At 37.4% G+C, this 18,285-nt stretch overlaps 1 protein-coding gene across 4 annotated transcripts in view; it reads left to right on the top strand.

The window, feature by feature from the left end:
* Window positions 1-18,285, top strand: part of ANKS1B (ankyrin repeat and sterile alpha motif domain containing 1B) — a 442,036-nt gene that overhangs the window by 73,534 nt on the left and 350,217 nt on the right. For all 4 annotated transcript variants that reach the window (XM_027794224.2, XM_027794228.2, XM_027794229.2 and 1 more), the window contains exons 6-8: window positions 1,843-1,944; window positions 10,633-10,743; window positions 13,848-14,023. In XM_027794224.2, the coding sequence (XP_027650025.2) occupies window positions 1,843-1,944; window positions 10,633-10,743; window positions 13,848-14,023 (389 nt within the window). The remainder of the gene's footprint in view (window positions 1-1,842; window positions 1,945-10,632; window positions 10,744-13,847; window positions 14,024-18,285) is intronic.

Raw genomic sequence — 18,285 nt, forward strand, 5'->3', positions numbered from 1 at the left:
CCCTCCTTAAAACAGTGTTCTTTTAGAATAAGAAATTACTATACACAGAGAACAAAAGGAATGTTTTTACTAAGACTCAGAAATTCCATATATGACACAGTATATGTCACGGTATTCTCAGGATTAATGTATTCTGAGAAAAAAATGGCTACATAAAATTTTGTTATTCGCTCTGGAAGACAGCCAAGAATATTCTTTGATCTAGAGGCCGGAAGACTCATGTTCATATTTATTTCCTTCACTTAGCTATTCCTAACAAACACATCATCCTGCTTCCTCCTTTATTTCCTGGATAAACTTTGAGTGCCCGTGAAGAGATGGGAAGGCACTGTATCTGCAGGAATTGTATTTTCCCTGAAAGGACAGGAGAACAGGTATATACAGTCCCAACAAACCCATCTAGTACTTGAGTTTCAGAATTGTTGCAGGTGAATTACTTACCTAAACAATGGTATTCTCAGATAAATGAGAAGACCAATGAAAATGAAAATCTCTAGAAATTACCTCTCTGATTTCTAGGGATTTACACTAAGGGATCATATTGATCTTTTTTATCAGTGCTTGTGGGGTTATATATTGCAAAAGAAGGTATGTCCTACTCACAGCTCCTCATTTGAATCTTAGCTAGTGCATACCTGATCTGAAATCTGTTTTCAGAAGAAAAAGTCCTTCCAAGATGCTCTCCTGTTTGAATGAACAAGGACATAGAAAGGGATCTTCACCTGCCCTCAAAAAGGCAGGGCCTTCTTATGCTAGTTCACCTAAAAGAGGAAGGTCTGGAGAACATCACACAAACATAGGAAGCCCTTAGACCCAGCTAAAGAGTACCTCTTCTAGATTAGTACACGTTATAGCCTCTGACAGAGTACAGTTGTACAAGACAGTGGAGGAGAATCTTCACTGTGAACTCCAGCCCCAAATGCTCTGCACTTCAGCAACACTCACAGCTTTCTGCCTTTTTTATCTAACAATCCCTTTTTATCTAGTTCTGCTTCAAAAAAGACTCAAAAGATGTTATAAGTAGCTACTGCAAAGGAAGGGATGTAAGTTTTGGTGTGTCTGGCCTCTGAAAATCATCTGCCACTGCTAATTAGCCCAGCAATATTTTGGCTTTATTGTTAGTGAGAAAACAGATAACTTTCACAAGACAAATACCAAAGTAGCCCCTACAAGGCAAAGGTGGAGAGTCATGCAGGATCATGTCCAACAGGTTCTCTGAGACCTGTAAAGGATTATCCTCAAACTTATTTATACTTACGTTCACAGTCTGAACAGTCTGTGAGAAAATGCTCTGGCTGTTCACAGAGCCCTTGTACTACATATGGGCATTCCAGTCTACTCAGATCATGAATTTTGAACATGTCACGATGAAATACAAAACTTTTAAGGTTAATAACTTTTTCAGTATTGCTTCCAAAACACATACTGGTACTATAGACTAGAAAGTCCCCAATGAATCAGAGCAGTTTGGGGAGGATTAGAATCCAGGAATGTAGGAAAAACATGTAGAGAATTTCTTCATTTTATAAAATATTATTTTCAGGATGGATGTTTCTTAGGAACAGCCTGTTAAAATAATCCCAAGTTTCATTTAAGAAGCTTACTTTATATCCCTATGGGTTACAGAAACATAAACCCAATCCATGTCAGCATGTGAATTTTAGGCTACTCAGGCTTTGAACAGAAATGGATGCTGTACTTCAACTATAACACAGCTGTTAATCTGCTACATTTGTAAAACTGCTTGCATTCAATTTGCCAGTTAATTGCATCTAATATGCCACATTTATAATCCAAAGCACTTGGGGTTAAAATTCCACCACAGATCATTTTCTTTTTCAGGAATTGATACCAACATAAAGGACAGTTTGGGTAGAACAGTTTTAGATATTCTTAAAGAACATCCATCTCAGCAGTCACTCCAAATTGCAGCTCTACTTCAAGGTAAGTCATATTCAGTTATACATTTGTTAGAGACAAATCAGAATAGCATGGAGGAACATTAAGGTATATAGTAATTCCTACTCTTTAAATATTTCATTATAAAGATTTTGAATTAAAATGACAGAATTCTTGCTTGCTAGATACAGAAAAATAAGTGGTTGAATATCTGAATTTCACAGTAAACCCTTTCTTTTTTGCGGACATTAGACATTAGCATGGCATATCACTTACAGTTCTTTGTACATTCTTCATTACAAAGTAACATTGTAATATTTCACTGCAGTTCCATTAAATTGTGATGTTAAACTACATTTGAAATGCTTGATTTGTTCATAAATAAAAACTATGAGTGAGATGGTGACAAATTTTCAAAACATTTTAGTACATTTTTCTAATTTTCCTTAAATTACAAAAAACCCCCAAAAAACCAAAACCAAAACAAAAAACAAACCAGGCTGTAGCTCTTGTCATTATAGCAGAAATAATATAATTTTGTTGTACATACATTTATTCTCATTCCTCATCTTACTTTCATGGTGTAAGACTGATGGAAGTTCATTGTTTACCTCCAGTTTTTACTCTAGAAGACGGTGGTAAAGTGATGAAACATGAGCTAGTACATAACTCAGTGTTAAAATCATTCCTTCTCTGGAATTTGTTCCCTGCATTTGCAGATTAGTCTTTCATTAACTGTGTTTGACAGAGGAATTCCCTGCAGGTATCATTGCTACATCTCTACCTGTATTGATTATTCCCATCTTTAAATAAGCCATTTTAATCAGTTTAGTGTTGGTTCTACATATGAACAAGCTGATGCTTCAGTCTCTCACATGATTGTATTTCATAATAACATTTCCTAGAGAAAATGAGGTCACGTGGCCACACTTTGTCCCTCCAGTTTTAGTTTTTGAGTAGCTTCCAAACTTCCAAACAGCTCCAGTAAGGTTTTTCAGTGACATGATAGAGCAAAGATACAAAGCTTCTATAAGTATAATGAAAGTTTTGCAGGTTAGAGGAGAGGTATTCTTTTAAGGAGCTGATTCATATTATTGCTGAACTGAATTAACAGCTTGCCTTGAGGTCTTCCTCTCTCCCTCCTTCCTATTTCCTTTTTCCCTTTGCGCCATTCCCACACTTCCTCCTCCCCGACTTCCAGCTACATGGTTCACTTCCATATTCCAAGCTTACAGGAGACTGCAAAGTGATCTGATTCAGTTAATGAACCAGTAATATATAAATTATCTAATTTATGATAGTACTTTTATTTAATAGTATGTAACAGTAATAAAAAATAGGATTATAATTACATAAGTACACATTTGTTTTAATGAACTTGCCTCGTGTTTCAGGTCCCAGAGTTAGTTCTGTCCCAGGTAACTGGCAGAAATGTACATGCATCAAAAATTGCGGAGGAAGATATGGGTGAGGGAAGCAGAGCTTCCCCCTGTCAGCAGAAGGGAGTTCCTAATTTGACTCAGACTGTAGGGTGAAACATCAGCCTTTGTGTCCTCACTGAGCTGCAGTGTAAACATACCACTTTGTAGAGGAAAAGAGGGTTCAAATCATACTGAAACTTTTTCAGTGGCAGGAAAAGGGTCAGTCAGAGCTTCCACTTTCTCAGGTATCCAAATCAGTCATCCTTCAGATAATAATCTCAGATTCATTATAATGTCCCATCACCAACTAAACTAATTTTCATTTTAGTATCTCTGTATTCCATTTTTTCCTTAGTGTGAGAACCTTGCAGTCTTATCCCCATTGATGATCAAAGTTTCTTCAAAGTACCCTTGCTCTATGAAAAATAGAGCACCCAAACCCCTCTCAAGGGTTTGTCATGTTAACGTACCTGTTCTTAGTTTTTACCACAAAAAAGAAACATATACATTTCAAGGCTTTTTGGTGTTTTGACACACAATCTTTTTCACATGTACCTTGAAAATATAAAGATGACTGCTTAGGAGTTTCAGCTCATATTAGTATGATGAAACTGTGCTTGTAACAAGCAGCTCTTTCTTTGTGCTCTGTCTGCCTTATAGTCAGAAGTGATGTGCAAGGATGATTTTTTTTTTTACAAAGATGCCATTCTGAGTCCTAAGACAACCTGAGGAACCCCTTCAGAACTCCCTTGTGTAACCCACTGAGATTCTCTTTCATCAACAAAGGATTCAGTGAAGCTTTAACCATCAAAGATAAAGTTTGAACTCTGAGCTGAAGTTGAAAAATAAAATCAGGAGTGGCAAGATTCAGTACTAGCACTGCTGGTGATGCAGTAGACCTAGCCTCCTCTAAAAAGCCAGCTGAGTGTACTCTTTGCTAAAGTGTAGGCATTTATCCTGTTGTAGCTGAAAAATCACTGAAGCACTGAGATTTTGGGAAAGCTGAATGTACTGTAATTGAGTTCAACTTCAGTGGGTAACGAATTCCATGCAAAGAAAGGGCAATTACTGAGAGTGTTAGTGGCTTCTGAATACATTCCTGTTTAAGTTCCTGTCTTCAGATGATTATCTCAAGAAGCTTACATGTCTCATTCATGTAGGCTTTAAGGAAAAAGAAATTAAATTAATGATGTCAGACAATTGCCAACCAGATTTTGTAAGTTTCTTCCTAATTTTTTTTCTTTATGCAGACACAATGGCATCGAATTGATCCTTTCATGTTGTTGCCAGGATAGAGTAAGAATTTATCACCTAGCATTCTCATTAATTTTTACCGTTTCCCCCTTGCATTGTTTTGAGTGTTACTGTACAGTTTATAGTATTAACATACTACAGTCTTTGTCCCTGCCACAAGACATCAGTTTTAAAAATTTAAAACAAAGGCTAAAAAATGCATACAAATAGACTGGAAGAAATGGAGAAGGAAACAACGTGACTGGTATTACTGGTGGGCCTGATAGGTAGTGTTCTGCCTTAATTGCAGAGGGGTAACAGAGTTGTAAGAAAAGTTTTGAAAGAAAACCAGTTGAGTTTGAGGTTATTCATGAGAAACTTTGTTTCAGGAGAAGAGAGTAATTTATGTCTTTAGAAGCAGTTCATGGAGGCAGTAATACTAAATCTATTCAGCTGATACTAAGACCTACAGGACTGGCAGCCTCCTGCAGTTGAGGCCTCCAGAATTTAAGGATTGTGAATAGAAGTTTATATTGCTGTTCTCCCTTTTTCTAAGAATATTTATAAAACTACTTTTTACAGATTATAGGTTAAAAAGAAACAAAACATTTTGCCAGTCAGGTTTCAGAAGTGATTTTTGTAATCTTTACTTTACATCTTTTCTCACTATCCTGAGAAAACAGTAATTAAAATGACTGCAAAAAATTTTTTTGTGTGTGTTTGCGAAGTCTGCTATCTTTTTGGAGATTTTGGTGTATTATCTTGTAGAGGAACGAAGGCAGTGGTTTGATCAGCATTGATAACATGCAGCTGTGGCCTTGCCTGGAAGGCAGCAGGTTGATTGGCATGGATGATGTGCAGCTGTAGGTCGTTCCTGCTAAGTAGTTAAATAGCCCTGAGGATGGTGGGAGAGGGGGTTGGATGGAGGAGGAGTGGTGTGGTCTGAATTCTGGAGGAAGGAGATACAACACAGGCAGTAGAATCTGACTGATGGTAAAAGCCTTGTTGCAGCCTGCTGGTTTGTTTATGCTGCAGTGTTATCTGATAGAAGGAAAATAAATAACAAAGTCACTTTAAAGAGCAATGTGAAAAAGGCTAAGCTATACACCACCTGACTTTTTTTACTGCCTGTTGATAATAGATGGAGTTATTAGAAATGACAGTTCAATTTTGAGTTCTTTGTCTTTTACACCAAAAAAAAAAAAAAAGGCCCATCATTTTCTGTGTCTTGCTCAGGTCTGAGTTGCACTGAACTCAACTAAAAATACTTATTACCTTTTAGATTCTTTATGTGGTAATGAGGAAGCAGCTGCTTAGGTATTATGTACTCAAAGAGCGGAGAATTAAGAGTGCTGTGCCAAGTAAGGCCAGCGTACTGAATGCATTTCATGGGTGCAGTGAAACAACAGCATTCAGTGCTGAAGCAGTTAACAGTATTGGCACTTAGGGCTTTATAATTAGACATTGAAGATAAAAGGGATGTTGCCAAGGCTAGTAGGCCTAAAATTAAACCAAACAGCTGTGTTTTAGTTTTAGCACATGTGAACATGATGCAGGTGCATGCTTATACCAACTCTTTCCCCACAGCCCACTATGCTCTCTATTAGAATCTTGCTCTTTTGCTATTTCTGGAAGCAGAATTTTTGTTACTATGAAAAAAAGATATAGTAGATAAACAGATGAAAAATGACACAAACCCTGGGAAGGCACAATAAGCTCTGCTGCATAGACAGTATGGAGGGAGATGTAATGGAAAGCTGCTTCCTTTCTCTTCTGCTGAAGCTGCTTAAGAACCTAACATTGTAGAAGTTACCATAATATTCATAAATGGAAAATGCATAAGCAGCTGCAAAACTAGGGCTCCTTTCTTCTCTCCTCTGCTTAAATAGCTTTGGTGTCATTAGCACTGGCTTTTGTGTATTCTCACTCTCTCTTTCTCTTCCTTGCTTTCCGTGGACGAGTAGATCTTCCATTCCCTTGAGTGCAGGAGGCAAGCCTCACTGGAGGGACAGAATAGGTGTCCAGTCAAGGATTTAATTACAGCTGTGTGGGATGAAAAGGACTGGGATCTCATTCCCCTTTTGTTGTTGGATTTTTCCCCAGAGACTTCTCCACTCCTTTTATAGGCTATTGTGCAAAAGCTATGTTTATGAATTAATTTAACTGCTGTTTCGGGGACTGAAAATTTAGCTGTGCCCTTACCCATCTCAGGATCATACCAGTACTTGAGAGCTTGCTGCTGTTTATTTTCCCTGAACACATGCACAAAAGTCTCCTTATGTGCCTATAACTTAAAGATCTACTGATTTTAGGTTTCTCTGGAATTAAGTTAAACTTGAGTCATTCAAAATTGTCTTCTGAAATTTAGGAGCCTGAAGTCAGCCCAGCCTCCACCTCTGCTCGTCTGTCACCTTAGTACATCTGATGGTAGCAGTTACCAGTTACAACAGTTACAGCTGCTGCCTGTAAAGAGAGGAGGAATTGGGTCATGAAGCCTCAGGTGGGGTCCTACTCAGGGGAGCAAGTGAGCTGTTTTGGGAGGAGCTTTTAGAGAGCTCAAGGGCCAGGGCAGGACTCGGTGAAGCTGCAGGATTCTCAGGTAGGTTCTGGGAGAGCCCTGGGGAGGGTGCTCTGAAGATGGCTGCCCTTTAGGAAGACAGAGTGAGGGAGGAGTCAGGATCCCCCTGAAGGAATATCGGCTGTGGAGAGGAGTGGTTTCTAAACTAGTTTTATTCCTCCAATCTAGTTACTTGGAGAGTTTCCTGTTTGAAAAGGTGAGTGTTCTGATTTTTATTCTAATCAGATTTAGCTTCTTTAGAGTTTGAAAATCCTTTTTGTCTCTTTAGGGGAAATTATTCTAGGGAGAAGCTTTATGTGAAGCTACCCCATGGCATGGCTGAAGTAGGCCCTAAAAACAAAAGGGATAGGAGTTCATACTTCATTTAAAAGTAACAAAAAAAGCTGTGTTTTTTTTTCTTTTCCATTAAAAGGAAACGTAAAAATTTCTCTGAGGCTAATGTAGCCATTACTCTAAAAGCCAAAGCTTATACATGAAGCAAAAATCTTGACCCTGTCACCTCACTGAGGAATTAAAACCTAGAGGAGCTGAAGATAAAGCAAGCTGTGCTCCAAAGCCTGAAGCTTTACGGCCCCTGGAAATTCAGCAGCAGCTCCAGCTGAGCTGGGCTGTGTTCTCTTCATGGCTGACCTTCTTGGTTCTGGCTGCTCTGTGGAGAGGCAGCTGAGCTTTCCTATGTGTGTGTTAATGCTTTCCCTTCGGCTTGGCTTTGGCCTAAATGGTATTACAGAAACTGAGAAAGCTGGAGTTCTAGGTGTTTGAACTTGGCAGTGATCCTTTCTTAGGTTTATATTCCCCACTGCTCTTATTTCCACTGCTGTGTGACCGCTTTTATGCTATTACTTCTTGTGCACGTGGCCCTATTTAGATTGAGTGGGGCTGTTAAAATAAGATAACCATACGAAAGACTGCTACTAAGCAGGCAAAGTTTTTGAGATTCTTAGTATTAAACCTCACTAAACTGTAATCTGCCATTCAAGTCAAAAGAAGTGAAATACTGCATTCTTCCCAAAGCAACATGGTGAGGAACCATCTCTGAAGTGTGTATTAACATCTGGTTCCTTCACCCCTTACATACTAGTCATTCGAAACATGGAACGTGATGGCAGTAAGGTGGTGAAAGAAGGGTTATGAAACTGACAGATTGTGTCCGAAACAGCCTTTACTCTCCCCTGTCATGACAGGCTTTTCTCAAAACTCTGTGAGACCACAGCTGGGGGAACTGTTGTGGTCATTAAGTGGTATAATTGACCAAGCTTGGCTTTGTTCTGAATAATCTTAATTTTTTTGAGGAAAGTGATAGAATTCACAGCAGTCTCTCAAGTACACTGTACTCCGAGCAGTTGATGGTAACATTATAATCTTTTTCAGTAACTAGGCAGGCTTTGAAGATTAATTTCTTGCCAGCTGCAGGTGAATAGAATTTGGTTGCTGGTGAAAGCATCCACTGCTTATGTGTACTTTGTCTTTGGCCCTTGACACAGATCACCTGTTTGGTGTTTATTTCTTTGGTAATATTGTGGGTAAGTATACATCTGCCTGGACTATAACCCTCTCGCAGCTGAGTCCATGTCTTTATTCATCTCATACATATCTGGTAGAATTTTCAATAGTATAAAAGCAGGTTAGGAGTAGAAGTCCCACAGAAGTCCAAAATTTTAAGGGTTGCAGTCTTACAGGGATGGCACACTGCTGGCCTGTTCTAAACCTCTAAACACTACCCTGTACTGGAACTTTTGTAGAATTTTTAAAGTAAGTATTTATGAGACTTACATGGAACCTGGGATTCCCTCAGAACTAGCCTTCAGTAGGTAAGTGCATTGGTCTGAAAGTGGGGCCTGGCAGAGAATAAAAGTAGAGTACTACTCTAAAACTACAGCCTTCTATGAATATTGGACAGCAAGGCCAAAGTCCTTCACAGTCTCCCCTGCAGTTCCTTTCCTAATAATACCTGTATTGAATCAATAACTTTAACACTCCTACGTGGAACTCTATTTTGGGTTTGCTTTTGGACAGTTGCACAATTATCAAGCAAATATTTTCAGGCATGAATTCAATTTTCTCTTTTATTTTTCTTCGGATCTAGCTTCTTTTATTTCTCCTCCATCTTGCACATTAACTTGACAAATAATATAGCTGACAGAGCTGGAAAACATTGCAGGGCCTTTTGTCATGCTGATGATTTTCTCATGGTCTCTTACAGATAATCTTTGCTTCTTTGCTTTCAGCACTACACAAAAAAATAAAGTACCCATTTTCATATGAAGAAAAGTATGACAGATTATCCAGGGGACCATTGCCAGCCATCGAACTTAATATATGTCTTTTTCAAATCAAACGTTCTTTTAAAAAAACCTGTAACAACCTGCAAGCATTCTGAAACTGTATTTTGCTATTTCCAGGTTCACGTTCTTGGATGTCTATTGTATCGCAGATTGTATTTGGGTTTTGGGATTTGTTATGTAATAGGAATAACAGCAGGCTGAACAAGTGTGTTGTGGACTGTAGAAATTAAAGTGGGGAGATTTCACTTCCCAGAAACTCTTTAGTCCTTTAGTATGATATTAATGAAAACAGTTACTGTAGTTTGCTTTTGTGTGTGTTGCAACATGTATTGTACTGTTGTGGTTAACTACCTGGTACCAAAAAGAACTTGTTTAAGCAGCTTCAAAAAAATCAAGAAAGTGCAGATGCAGAATAACTGACTGAACTAAGAACCAGTCACTCTGCTGGAAAAAAAGTGCTGCTATTGCATAAATTAATCTATAATGTATTACTTACTATTTGTCCTACAATAATCTTCCCTGAGGTCTTGGTGTTCCATTGCACTAGGCTGTGTACAAAATCACACGAAAAGAATTTATATATTTATACAAAAATAATAGTAATGGCATTGAAATTTAGCATATTCATCATTCCACGCTTTTCTGTTCTTATACGTATCATCATGAAGGTTTGATAAGGGAAGTTTTAAGGAGGAAAAGCACACAAATTTTAGACTACTGCTTTTTAGAGTGCTAGTTTTAACTAATTTTTTGGATTGCGTTCTTTTTTTCTCATGTAATGTCTCTGTGCTGCAAGCAGAATATTTGTTTTTCTTAACAGTATCAATGTATCTACTTTTTGAACTTCCTGAATATCTTGACTAAAAACTCTTCACAGATTTTGAACAAAAGAAGACTTTTTCATCAGTAATAATATAATAGAACAGTTACATACATATTTCAAGGAGACAGGAAAAATACAGGGATAGTTGCAACTCGTTATTCCTACAATGAGACTTCTGCAACAGTTTCAGCAGATGAAAGAACTGGCCATTATAGTATTTTATAATACTTTCAATGAATGATTGCCTTGCAGCAGTGTTTATGAATAACTACAAGGTTGTACTATGAAAAATTGGAAAGGCTTTAATGAGAAATGAAGTAGCTAATATGCTTTTGGTTGGAATAAACACCCTTGATTCAGCAGTTTAAGCGTATGTGTATCTTTAAATTGCAGAATATATGGAAACAGGAAATGCAAGTATTTCAGAGGAACGGCCACTGGAATGCACAGAACATCAGTCTTGCGTTTTGTCCCCAGAAGTTCCGCCGTCTCCAAAGGCTAAAAGTAAATACGTGTACTCTGTGGATACAGAAGCTGTACTGAACTTCTCTTTAGTACTAGAATTATATTGCTAAGACATTCATACAAACATACAAAATGAAAAAGAGATTAAGAAAGTTATTGATATTAGAGAAGGTTTTTTTCCACCATGTGTTACCTATCTTGACTACATACACGGTAATCCGTCATAGGAAAACAAACAACTGTATTCTCAGAAAGGTCAAGTCACTGAGGGATTAAAATACATTACATAAATTTAAAAGATTTAAGTTTAAATAGTCTGACCTTATACATTTAATGATCAACAAAAACAGAAGGATACTAGTTACGCTGAAATACTCAGTAGGCATTGTTCCCATTCAAGTTAAAGATTTAATCTACTTTTTCTATCTACTTTCTACTTTTAATCTACTACAGCAAGTACCTCTTCCAATTTTGTTACATTTGGATGCCTCTTTCAAAGATCATGTGTGTACTGCTCTTCCATTCATTTTCTAACGTATCTTCCATAAACCATGACTATCACTGTTATATGCACGTGCTTTCATATAACGTTCTGATTCACTCTTCATGCACCACAGCCACTTAAATTGGGCGTTATCCGGCTCTTTCATGAAAACAATCCTTCTGTAGAACCAAACCTAACTTCTGGAATCATCCAATGTAAATGTAATTGGCTGCTGGCAAATAAGTAAGCCTCTCTTCTTTGTTGTGTTGGAATTTTTTTGTTGGTTTTTGGGAATTTTTTTTTTAAATACTTTAACAGAGAGAGTTTTCATTCATGAGAGAACTAAGCTTACTGCTGCAGGCCATATTATGATCTTCATCATAGTAAACAAATAGTGATAGTAAATGAATGCGTTAGTTCCATTCCTGTTCCCCATTGGGGTATTTAACAGACATACAACGTAGGAAGATAAATAGCTCCTCTGAGATTAGTAGAATCATGAAGTCAACTACTGTATGCAATGAAAATGTCTGTCCTGAAATTGAGTAGTAAATATTTTTCAAATAGTTTTTACTACTTAATGATAAGTTCATGGTCTCATATTCCTTCTTTCCATTTTCAAGGTGTAAATACCGTAAAACATGTTAGCTGGTTTTTGCTTGTCTATTGTGTGATCTGATTGTAAAGGAAAGAAATTTTACTTGATTGTGTTTCCTATCCATCTGTCTGCCATTCTCTGACAATCGAATTTCAAATAATTTAAACCAAACTTGGAAGAGGGAGAGCAGTATCAGTTACCTTTCCTGAAAATAGGTAACTAGATAGAAGACAGAGACCTTAATTAGTACCTGCGCTGAAAGAAATAGGCAAAATTTTGTCTTTTATGTACTCCTGGTAGGAATCAGCCAGCCAGTTAGTGTACACTTACTCACAGGTCAGCCAGCACCCTCGCAGTTCCAGTTTTGTCACACAGAATTCTTTCCTGCCTGGTAAGAAATATTGCAGGCCATACATGGGAGAACATGGGACTGGGGACATGAACATAATTCTGTAGGAAATAGTAGTCCTCTTTCTTTTTAGAGCACTTTATCATGACTTTAGAATAGTTCTTAGTATTTAGGTATTTTGCTTACAATTTTTATTTATTTTAGTATTAATCTGGAATAATTAATTTTTTTAAAATTAAAAAGCATAATATAAATACAGTTTATTATATCTTTAATTTACAGGTTTTGTGTGAAGTTAACATTAACTAAGAGTAACAAGAGTGTTGAATGCAAAATTTCTTTTACTTAGATATGAAAAGGCAATTAGATAGTTTTAATTAACAACTTCTGTGCTTGGCTCTGAAAATTTCAATCATAACTGGCCATACTTGTAACTTAAAAATACTTCAGAATATTTATGTTTAACTAGCATGACAAACAGTGACTGTGAAGAAAAATGACCCAAAAAGACCTCTAGACCAAGCAGATACAATCTTATCTGGAAGTTCTTAAGTTATATAGGAATGTACGTATGTGTGTTGCATGTGTGCTGAGCTTAATTTGTTCAACTCTTTTTTTTTTTTTTTTTTTTTTTTTTTTTTTTTTTTTCCCCGTTTTCAGCATTTTATTTGCAAAGATGGAGTAGAATGGGTTTATCTCTGTATTTTACCAAGTCTAAGAACTGTAGTTTCCAACAACATGAGTCCTGTAAACCTAGTCAAGAGAAGGGTTTTCTTATTTGCACCTGGAAAAATTTGTCTTTTGCTCACATTTTCGTTCCTATTACTGAAGATAGCTGTGTAACACATGCAGTAGATTATCAGAACCTAATGCAGTTGTTCATAACAAGTAGCTTTTTACTCTGTGGAGGTCTTGCTGCTGCCAGTGGGCTACTTACAGAAAACTTAGCACTCAATGTGATTCTAGTACTTATTACTACTGGTATTTCTAATAGGGGCCCTCATTAAGTATAGACATAAAAAGCCCATTGTTTTACTAACCTGGCAGATTTCTTAACTAAAGATATCTGATAAATTAACACCACAACATGAAACACAATGCAGATGAACTAAACATGGGATTTTGATAGACTGGTGTAGAGAGGCATGTTTTAAACTTTTGCCCTGTATATCCTTCCACCATACCATGCAATCCTGTGAAGGTGAGAAAGAATTGTTTATGAAACATAGCTACTTTGATGGGACAGATGAGCATTCTCAGAGCCTCGGTTCCAACCTACTTGCAGTTTATGGAACCTAGGTAATGTATTGATCACAGCAGCAAATGTGAACTCAGTGCAGAGTGTGGGACACTGATTTTGTATGTTTGTAGAAACTTTCCTTTCCTGGATTAATTTTACATTCTTGGATACATTCTAGCTAATTTTCAGGATTAGAAAACAGAGTGAGGGTAAGTATATATTATAATTCATCCTAATTAAATGCAACGTGTAGGGGAATGCAGAGGCAAGTAGGTTACATCCGGTGATTACCATTCTGGAATGAGATGCTGTTATTTTTGAGAGGAAAATCATGCATGAAGATCACTGTTTGGATGATAAGGCATGGAATATAATGGATACTCATAAAATTTAAAGAATGTACATTTCCTTTTTAGGCATAAGTTAGCCCTGGTATTCTAATTATTGACTAATGGTGTGTCTGTTTTTAAAGGTGAAGCTGTGACTGGAGAATTATCAAAGCTCTTAGATGAAATCAAATTGTGCCAAGAAAAGGAATACTCTTTTGAAGATCTGTCTCATACAATATCAGACCATTATCTGGACAATTTTAGTAAAGTATCAGAGGAAGAACTTATGACCAGTGGAAGCCAAACCAAGCTTAATGTAGTAAGTAAGCTGGGATACAAAGATAATATATTCAGTTATATCTGCTTTATTTATGGCACATTCAACAAAGAAATAGTACAAGAGTGAGAATAGTATGAGTCAAACATTATAATAGAAAAAAATTACAGCATGTGCTCCTTACAGATTTAGAATTTTATGTTTGTTTTACAAAGATACTGCTTACCACACCTCAGAATGGCTTTTTGTGGCACCGGTGATATGAGCACAAGTTCAGGGGAGTGCAAGGAAAGGTTTTTTTGAGAAATCAGCTGAAACCAGTATTCTCAGTACTATACTGAAGACTAAATGCTTGCAGAATCTGATCAGAAGTGCACCCAAAAAGAAGCAGCTAAATATCTCTAGTTACAATTCTTATACATTTTATTACTGTATAGCTTTCCCAGTAGACTAATAGTATTAAAGACTGAGTTTCTAATATTGAAAATTGTTGTGATTGTGATACATCAGTGATTTCCAACTGAAATTGAAAATGTCTTAATTATTTCTAATCCTGTGAATAAAGCATTCTAGGATTCTTTTTTTCTGTAGTGTAGCAAGGCTTTTTTTTTTTTTAAAAAATTGAATTACCTTCCTCAAGAAGTAAAGTAAATGGGATTGCCCAGGGATAACACACAGAACAGAGGGAAAATGCTAAGTGCTAAATTTCCATTAATGTTGTTTGTAAGTTAAGAAAAAGTATGCTTTCATATGTGGGGAAAATCGTGGCAAGTTAAGTATTTTTAATTTCTAGAGGTTTTATTACAATATATGTAGACAGAATGATATTTAAGAAGATGGTTAGCTGCCTTGAAATGCAGTAGATACTTTTGTAAAGCCCTTCTAGATGTTTGAATGACTAAATACATAACCCTTATTGAAGGCAGTCTGAACAAGGTACTGATCCCATTTAAACATTTTTGTACATTTTTTTTCTAGTGTGTCTCTGTATTTAGGTGCTAACTGCTATTTAAATCTGTTCAGCCGCTGTTTTGCAGAAAATGTAATCTATGTAATTCTGTCTACTCAGATTGAAATTTTCACAGACCTAAATGAAATACATTGTGAATAGGAAGTACTCAAACACTAAATCTGTAATTTATGGGCAGCAGGCAAATACAAAGGTAAATTAGGTAATACATTTTTTGACATTTAATATATTTGTATATCGAACTAGATATGAAATTAAATTTTCAGAAATGGGGACTGTTTAGAGCATGTTGTGGTGCTCTCCTGCTAGTGCACCCAGCTTTTCTTTCGAAGAAAACTAGACTCAAGATGATGGGTACACAATTCCAATGTGAAGTCAGGATGGAAGACAGAGCATGTTTTTCCCTAGAGTAAACCCAGCTATGCAGGCTTATATGGAGAGGATTCTTTGGTGTAATGTGGAATTTTCCTGTTTGATCTAAACCATCTATTTAATCAAGTATTTTAAGGTCACTCAGTCTGTTCAGTTGCTACCTGTCTGCTTTGCATCAAAAAAAGGAAGTTGCTCCCAGTTTTGACACAGTGTCTTTTAGTTTGGGAGAAGTGCTGCCTTCCCTTGGTGTACAGACTGCCTGTATAGTGCATGGGTGATATGAAAACCCACACACACTGTAAGGAGCCATCAAAGAACAATGAGGAAAAAGCACTACAATGAAGAGGTATGTTTAGCTCTGAAAATGGGTGCCAAGGTGAATGCTGCCAAACTACTTTGGGGACAGGACCAACAAGCATGGTGGTAGAAGGAGTGTGACAGTAGGGTGATGGTTGAAGAAACTTAAATGAATATTTATGTATAAGAACATGGAGAAACAGAAAGAAGGAGAGAAGCTGAGACATATATAGATATGGAGAGTCAGAAATAGATTCCTTGGGTAGGTATTAAAGAAGAGAAAGATTCTTACAGCTTCTTCTGTCTTCAGTTTTCTCCTCCCTGGGAAGCTTTCATAAAAATCTCAGTAGGGTAAGTGAGATCTTCTCTGCTGTGTGCATTCATTCAGCTTGCATTCATTGCTGCTGCACATCCCAAAATACCATGGAAGCAGGGGCATCACAGAAGTGTGGTAACACTGGAGCACAGAGTCTTTTCGGCCTGCAGGACAGTGTTGTTACCACCTCCAGCACAGGGCTGAGAAGTGCACCTGGTGTGCCTCTACAAGTGAGCAGTTACTTCAGGTTCAGATCAGCAGTTTCCCCCCCGGCTTTCATTGCTGACTGTGCCAGTGTCAGGTCTGAAGAGCTGTAGAAGTCAGATCCCTGTTGGTAATGTCAGATGATCTATTTCCTGGACAAATGTTGGTTTCAGAGATGACGACTGGTACAGGCTTTTCGATGACTTCTGTAGTCCAGTGATCTGAACAGGTTCCAAAACCCAGGTCAAGACACTTCATGACTCTTAGGAAGATTCTGCAAAGGAACTGGCTTCTTGGAGACATCTGCATTTCTTGTATTATGCCATTGCTCAGAGAAATAAGAAGCCAAGACTGGGGAATTTCTGTTTGGAATAGTAGCTTGTGGGTCAAAAACTTCTCAAATTGGAGCGAGGAGCATCAGGAGCCACCTCCTGAGGATGGCATAGGCATGTGAAAGAGAAAACATCAGAAAGCAGAGTATTTCAAAGCGTTTATTTTAACAACTGGTTGTGGTACTGCTCTGGCTAAATAAGGTTTAGATTGATTTGAGACTGCAGAAGGAAGTGTCTGTCTATCTAGAATCCACAGCCTGGAATTCTCTCCTGAATCTAAGTGGCAGACTTTTATTTGGAAGAGCAGGGCTCACTGTTTAGTGTAAGAGTAGTGGGGATATTTGCTATTTAATGTGGTAACTTCACAGTGACAGGCTTAATCTGGAAAGTGAAAGAACGGTGTTCAGTTCTCCCTGTGGCATAAGGGTGAGTTTTAGTGTGACTTTTATAGTCTCTCAAATTAAATCAACTGAGCATCGACCTGTTGATCCCCTCCAGTATTCTTTCTGGATTTTACAACCACTGGAAAAATACCAGTGCAATGCTGAGAGTAGGACTTGGGACTCTCTGTTCACTAGCAAATGCTATTCCTTTTCTGGCCTCAGATGTCTCACGTTATTTGTTGCCCAGTGATAGAGCACCTGTAGAAAACCACATTTTCTTTTGAAGAAGTTGTGGGTTGGAACTGTCCTAGGTCAAGGACAGAATTTTATCTATTCTTCCATTTGCTAGGTTATTGGACAATTGCTCATCCAGCCACATAGCAAGTTGTTCTGCTATGTTTGGACCAAGGGACTTCCTTCTTTTCATCAAATTTTACCTTGGAAACACCATACACTTTATTACTTAATATATGTCTGTTGACCAGGTGTGTGATGTGTGACATAAGGCATTAAAAAAAAAAACAAAAAAACCCAGAGGTTTTTGTGCTTACAGTATTTTAAAGTCAAATAGGAAGTAGAGTTTGCACAACTGAGGTTGGGTGAAACTGAAAAAAATTTATGGATGAAAATTTTGGGTTTAGTCACCTTGATTCTAAATTACTAGTCATCTCTGTGTTGACTTTTAAGTTTCCTCAGGACGTGGAAAATATCAATAGGAAAATTGCAGGTAAGGATCATGAAGACGGAGGCATGAACATCTGGGAGGGGGAGGGTACAATGGAGCAGTAAATAAAAGTCAGGACAATAAGAATAGACACTGTGGTGTAGATGTGGCTAGGAACACATCTGGAGGAGAGTAAAAATGCCCCCACAGAACGCTTCTATTCCAAAAGCTGAAAAGGAAAGGGGGAATTCTTAGGTTCTGGAAAGGCAGACTGAGTTGGCTTCCTGAATGAGGAGAGCAATTAATGAAGAGGGTAAAAACTGTCTCTACTTGTTTGCTGAACAGCACAAAGTCAGATGAGAAGTTAATGTGACCTTTTATTTGAAGAGTACATTATAAAGAATAAACAAAAGTCAACTTTAAGTGACACTGGAAACTTTAGCATTTCATTGCTTGATTTCACAACTCTGGCTGTGTTTCAATGTACTTCCGATATGCTGTCATGCAAAATAATTCCATGTTTCCTAGTCTGCCTTCACTGGTCATTAAAACATGTTTTATGAGACATCAGGCAGTAAGCCCCTGTTCGTTGCCTCCACAGAATTAAAGGGCAGATTGAACATAATTTTGCAACTGGAAATGTGGACTAGTATGCTACTTTGGAGAGAGATCTAAAAAGGCATTTATATGCCTAGGCATCATTTTAGTTTAGGAATTGCCTGTTTTTCTCAAAGGCTTATACACTAGGTGGGGTTGATGGTGGATT

The sequence above is a fragment of the Falco peregrinus genome, chromosome 6, assembly GCF_023634155.1.
Source record: "Falco peregrinus isolate bFalPer1 chromosome 6, bFalPer1.pri, whole genome shotgun sequence".
Classification (NCBI taxonomy): Eukaryota; Metazoa; Chordata; class Aves; order Falconiformes; family Falconidae; genus Falco; species Falco peregrinus.